The 5,336-nt window shown below is 59.5% G+C and overlaps 1 protein-coding gene across 1 annotated transcript; it reads left to right on the top strand.

Annotated features, from left to right (window-relative positions):
- Positions 1–1,599: 1,599 nt before the first annotated feature.
- LPXN (leupaxin) lies at positions 1,600–5,140 on the top strand. Its single transcript, XM_059474637.1, has 9 exons — positions 1,600–1,649; positions 2,391–2,494; positions 2,602–2,657; positions 2,865–2,970; positions 3,045–3,194; positions 3,274–3,447; positions 4,176–4,257; positions 4,445–4,593; positions 4,673–5,140. Exons 1-9 carry the CDS (start codon positions 1,637–1,639, stop codon positions 4,937–4,939), a joined length of 1,101 nt encoding a protein of 366 aa, XP_059330620.1. The 5' UTR covers positions 1,600–1,636; the 3' UTR covers positions 4,940–5,140.
- Positions 5,141–5,336: the final 196 nt, after the last annotated feature.

Raw genomic sequence — 5,336 nt, 5'->3', positions numbered from 1 at the left:
AAGGGTGACACTTCCCAAGAACAAGGTGCTCCTCATCCTCCCTCGGGAGACAAAAAGCAAAAATCACTGGGGTTCAAAGAGCCCACAGCGTTGAGCTGGAAAATCCTGTTTGCTGAACTGGTTCCCAGCAGCAAGAGGGCTCCTTCTGCTTCTGCATTTCAAGTCCTGAGCTCTGCCATGTTCCTAGAAAACAAAAGTGCGTCCAACAGTTCCTGAGAGTGTGCTAATAACCCCCCCCCCACTGTGGAGAGCCACGTTCCCCTGAGCCAGACACTGGGAAGGAAGAGAATGTCCTTGCATTAAAGAAAACCTTGGGATCTTTGCACAGGGATTCCTCCTGTGTCCCTGCTTTTTGTCAGCCCCGTGCCAACCTGTCCCTGCCATTGTCATGACTGATTTCCCCTCTGCAGGCAAGGCTGGGGTCGCTTCATTCCTGTTGGAAAGGGGAGCAGAGCTCAGGGCACGGCACAGCTCAGCCTCTGCCCTCTGGGTTCTGTAAGGACAAGTTTTAAGTTATTCCAGCTCCAGATGCTCGCGTGCACTCGGGCTCACACATCACTAAATCACTGAGAAAGCTAAAAATAACCCAAAACCTTCCGCAGGCAGGAAGGTTCTGTGGAGTGCAGAAAGGGAAGGCCTGACACCAGGATCCATGGCCAGGCAGTCCCAGCAGTGACAGCAGCAGCGCCTCCTCTGGGCTTTGGGGGGCTCTCAGCATTCCTGGCCTGGACACAGCCCGGACGCTGCGACACTGCGGGTTGGTGGCCCCGGGCCTTTTCGTGAGGCGGGGCTGGCCTGGATGGCCCTGCTGTGAGCAGGCGACAAAATGGAGTCAGGAATGAAGTGACCCTGAGGTGGCAGCTGAGGGGCTCAGCAGTGCCCAGGAGCAGGGCAGGGCAGGGCCAGCCTGACCCCTGTGGGTGCTGGATGGAGGCTGTGGCTCTCAGCCTTGGCTCCCGAGGTTTTTCTGGCTGGGCTAAAGAGGAGCCAAGCCAGGACCTGGTGACGCTTTGTCAGGGCTGGTGGCCAAGGTGACAGAGGTGTTGTTGGTCACCCACCAGGGGCTGCCTCCTCCAAACAGCCAAACAAAAGCCTAAAGCACACACCAAGCCATGTGCACCCACCTCTGGCATTAACATCCCCCAGTCCCTTGGACCTGTTTCCACATCCACTGCCTGCTCCCAGCAGTGCCAGGAGATTTCTCTGCCAAAAAGGGATTTGCTGTTACCTGGGAATCGATGACGAGGCTCCAGAAGCGTCCCCCAAAGGCAAGGCTCCATCATGCTGCCACATCCATTTCCACCCAGCACAGGGATACCATCTCTTGTCACATGTGGCTGGTGGCTTCTGCACAGGGCCTGGCTCAGCAGGACATCCACGTCCTGGCTCCTGGAGCTCCTTGGGCAGCCCCTAGGCCAGTTTCTCCCCCCTGCAGCCCCAGTGTGGCTGTTTGTGGCTGCCTGTGCCCCAGCTGTGCCCGTCACACGTGGTGTGTGCAGCCCACAGAGGAAACCCTGGGTGACAAACCCCAGCGCGGGGGGCGGAGGCGAGACCGGAACAGAGCCAGCGCAGCCTCCGCTGCCATCGCAGCACCTCGGGGGGCTGCCCCTGACCTGGGACCCCACACTGAGGCAGGATGGAGGATTTGGGTAAGTTGGGCCTCTCCAGAGCTCATCCCGCAGCCAGGCCTGGCTTGGGGTCACATTTTTGGCAACTCCGGGGAGCCTCTTCCTTCCTGTACCTCAGGGCTGGGAGGGGATGACGCTGAGGGGCAGCCCTGGAGCCCTGCTCCCTCCTGTGCCTCCCCCACCCTAAGGGAACAATGGGGCTGGTGGTCGAGCGAGCACTTGGCCAAAAATGGAGCCATCCTGAGAACAGGAAATGGGCTGAGGCAGCGCCACAACGCTGGCTGCACCCAGTGGGAGCCATCCCTGGCCTGGGTGGGGAGCTGGGCTCAGGGGAGCAGCCACACTGCTGGGGGCATCCCCTGTTCCCAGCATCAGGGACAGCCAGGGCAGGGGGGTGAAAGAGGAAAGGGAAAGGGAAAGTGCTCGGCCCGCCTCGGGGGAAGTGATGCTCTGGACACGCAGGATGGGCCCAGGGTGAGCTTTTCCTGCCAGGGCTTATGCTGGGTCAAGCTGGGGACTGGCAGAGGTTTCTTTGCTGGCTGGGGATGGTGTGTGGGGGCAGGAGTCTGCCCCACTCTCACTCCTTGGGAAGGTGGGCACATCCTGCACTGGGATGGGGGCCTCAGGGAGGCTGCTGAGGGCTGGCAGCTGGCCAGCAGGACCCTCTAACCCTCCTTTTGCTCCCAAGATTTTGGGAGTGGTACAAGAGCAGAGGGTGGGCAGCTGGTGGCAGTGGGGCCTGACCTGGGTGTCTCTGTGCAGATGCTTTGCTGGAAGAGCTGGAGCAGAGCTCCTGCCTGGCCTCCAAGGACCATGCACCGAAGGGACCAAGCTCCTGCCAGGATGCCCAGCATGGTGCCCCAAAGGTAATGCCTGGGCACAGAGATGCCTCAGCTCATGATGGTGGAGCTGGGCAGGGGAAGCTGCCAGGGGAGCACCCTGAGGGCTCTGCCATAAGGGTTTGTCCTTTCAGGTGCCACTGCCACCTCGAGCTCAGCCTCCAGGAGAAGGTTTGGATTCAGCGTACAGGTAAAAACAGCCATGGGAGGGCAAAGCCACCTGGGGCTGTCTGTTCCTTGCTGGGATCTGCCATGCAGGGTCACCTGGGACAGACTGTATCCTGCATACCTGCACTGTTCCCTGTGGTGGCCTGTGGGAAAGGGCTGTGTTCGCAGGGGTGGAGGGTCCTGACTTTGGGGTGGACACACAGCACCCTCCCCTCTCTGCCACGCCCAGCACCCCTGCGCCGGTCCCAAAGCCGCTGCTCCCCTCAGCCCCGCACACGGAGGCTGCCCGGCAGCTGGATGAGCTCCTGGCCGACCTGGGCCACACGCAGAGCAAGGTGAGCCTTGGCCCTGGGGCACCAGGCTGGGGCTTTGGCCCTCACCCAGACCTCACCATGCTCCTTCCCAACAGCTGGCAGCTGCAGGGCAGGGAGCCGGGGTGCCCATGGAGTCCTCGCTGGACAACATGCTGGACAGCCTCACGCGGGACCTGCAGGAGCTGGGAATCACAGCTGCGCCCGCCGGCATCTGCGCCTCCTGCCGCAAGCCCATCGCTGGCAAGGTGAGCCCTCACTGCCAGCCTGGCACCCCTGGGCATCCCCTGGAAACGCCCTCACAGCCTCTGTGCCTCCTCCTCGCAGGTGCTCACAGCCCTGGGCAAAACCTGGCACCCCGAGCACTTCACCTGTGCCCGCTGCGGGCAGGAGCTGGACAAGGGGCCCTTCTTCGAGCAGGGCGGGCGGGCGTTCTGCGAGGAGGATTATCACCAGGCCTTCTCCCCGCGCTGCGCCTACTGCGCCGGCCCCATCCGCGAGGTGAGGGACGGAGGGAGGGAGTGACCCACTCCCAACCTGAACTGATCTCCGGTATCCCCATATGCAAGTAGTTTCAACCAAAACATTAGACCGTGACTCTAAAGATAGAGGTTAAACCCTTCTTACCTGCCGAGGAGAGGTAAAACCAGTGAGAACTGCTAACGCTTGTATCTGAGTATAAAACCTCAGTCTCCTTACTTTCAAAGGATAACAGTAATCCAATGGTTTTAGGAGCCACTCATCTTGGTGCAAGTCCAAGTGAAAGTAATGGACCTCTCACTAGTCCTAAACACATTCATACTCTTAACCCTAGTAACCCTCTCCACCCCCATCCTATTTCCACTTCTATCCAACAACCTCAAGAACACCCTCAACACAATTACAAACACAGTCAAAATCTCCTTCTTAATCAGCCTAATCCCAATAACAATCTACATCCACTCCAGAACAGAAAGCCTCACCTCCTTCTGAGAATGAAAATTCATTATAAACTTCAAAATCCCCATCAGTTAAAACCAGTTTTCTACTCCCTTACCTTCTTCCCCATCACACTGTTCATATCATGATCCTACAATTTGCAACATGATATATGGCCTCAGACCCCTACGTTACAAAATTTTTCACCTACTATTCTTCCTAATCACCATATTCATCCTAATCATTGCCAGCAACCTGTTTGTCCTGTGCCCCACCTCCCCCCAGCCCCCTCACCTCGGCTTTTCCTGCAGAAAGTCCTCACGGCCCTGGACCAGACCTGGCACCCCGAGCACTTCTTCTGTGCCCACTGCGGGAAGGTGTTTGGAGATGAGGGTATGTGCCAAGGAACAGGGGTGGGGATCCTGCCCCCAGCCCAGGTATCCCTACTCTTGCACTTATCACCCCATCTGAGAGCTCCCCACGGTCTTTCCCTTGCCTCCTGTCCTGGGTACCACCATGTCCCACTGTCCCCAGTGTGAGTCATCCCCACGTGGGTGCCCATCCCAATCCCTCCCCGCAGGGTTCCTGGAGCACAATGGGAAGCCGTACTGCCACCAGGACTTCCTGGCCATGTTTGCCCCCAAATGCCAGGGCTGTGAGCGCCCTGTCATTGACAACTACCTGTCAGCCCTGCAGGGTGTCTGGCACGCTGAGTGCTTCGTGTGCACGGTGAGTGGGACTGCGGGGATGGATGCACGTACTGGGGTGTTCCCAGGGCCACACCAGCCTTCCCCTCTCCTTCCCCCAGGAGTGCCTGACTGGCTTCACCGGCGGCTCCTTCTTCGAGCTGGAGGGGCGGCCCTACTGCGAGCTGCACTTCCACCAGCGGCAGGGCACCATCTGCCATGGCTGCGGCCGCCCCGTCAGCGGGCGCTGCATCACGGCCGCGGGGCGCAGGTACCACCCCGAGCACTTCATCTGCTCCTACTGCCTGGGCCGGCTGCACAAGGGCACCTTCTGCGAGCGCGGCGACAAGATGTACTGCCAGCCCTGCCACGACAAGCTCTTCCTCTGAGCCCCAGGTGCCCAGCATCAACGTGCCTGGCACTGTCCCTGCAGACCCAAACGCACCTCACATCCCACCCATCAACATGCCCAGCGCTGGTCTCACTCAGCCAACTGTCCCCCAGCCTTGTGTCTGCCAAGCCAGGCATCATTCCTTGCCGCCCTCCCTGCAAGACATCCCTGGCACTGCTCCCTGGACCTGATGCAATAAAATACCCAGTACTGCCTTCTCTCTGCTTACTGGTGGCTTTGGGGACAAGGGTGCAAGGCAAGGTGGGAGGGCTGGGAAATACCACAGGGTTTGTCACAAAGTGACACCTCTGGGAGCCATGGAGATCAGCACCACTCCTGGAAAGAGCTGCTGGGTCCAGCAGCAAAGCCAGAAAGACCAAAGGCGCAGGCACACA

This window comes from Ammospiza nelsoni, chromosome 6, assembly GCF_027579445.1.
Source record: "Ammospiza nelsoni isolate bAmmNel1 chromosome 6, bAmmNel1.pri, whole genome shotgun sequence".
NCBI lineage: Eukaryota > Metazoa > Chordata > Aves > Passeriformes > Passerellidae > Ammospiza > Ammospiza nelsoni.
The sequence above is the reverse complement of the archived record's forward strand: the minus strand, read 5'-3'. Positions and strand labels throughout refer to the sequence as shown.

Coding starts and splice junctions, on each gene's coding strand:
- LPXN (XM_059474637.1), top strand. Junction 3,195..3,273: donor GCAAGCCCATCGCTGGCAAG/GTGAGCCCTCAC, acceptor TCCTCCTCGCAG/GTGCTCACAGCCCTGGGCAA. Junction 3,448..4,175: donor GCGCCGGCCCCATCCGCGAG/GTGAGGGACGGA, acceptor CTTTTCCTGCAG/AAAGTCCTCACGGCCCTGGA.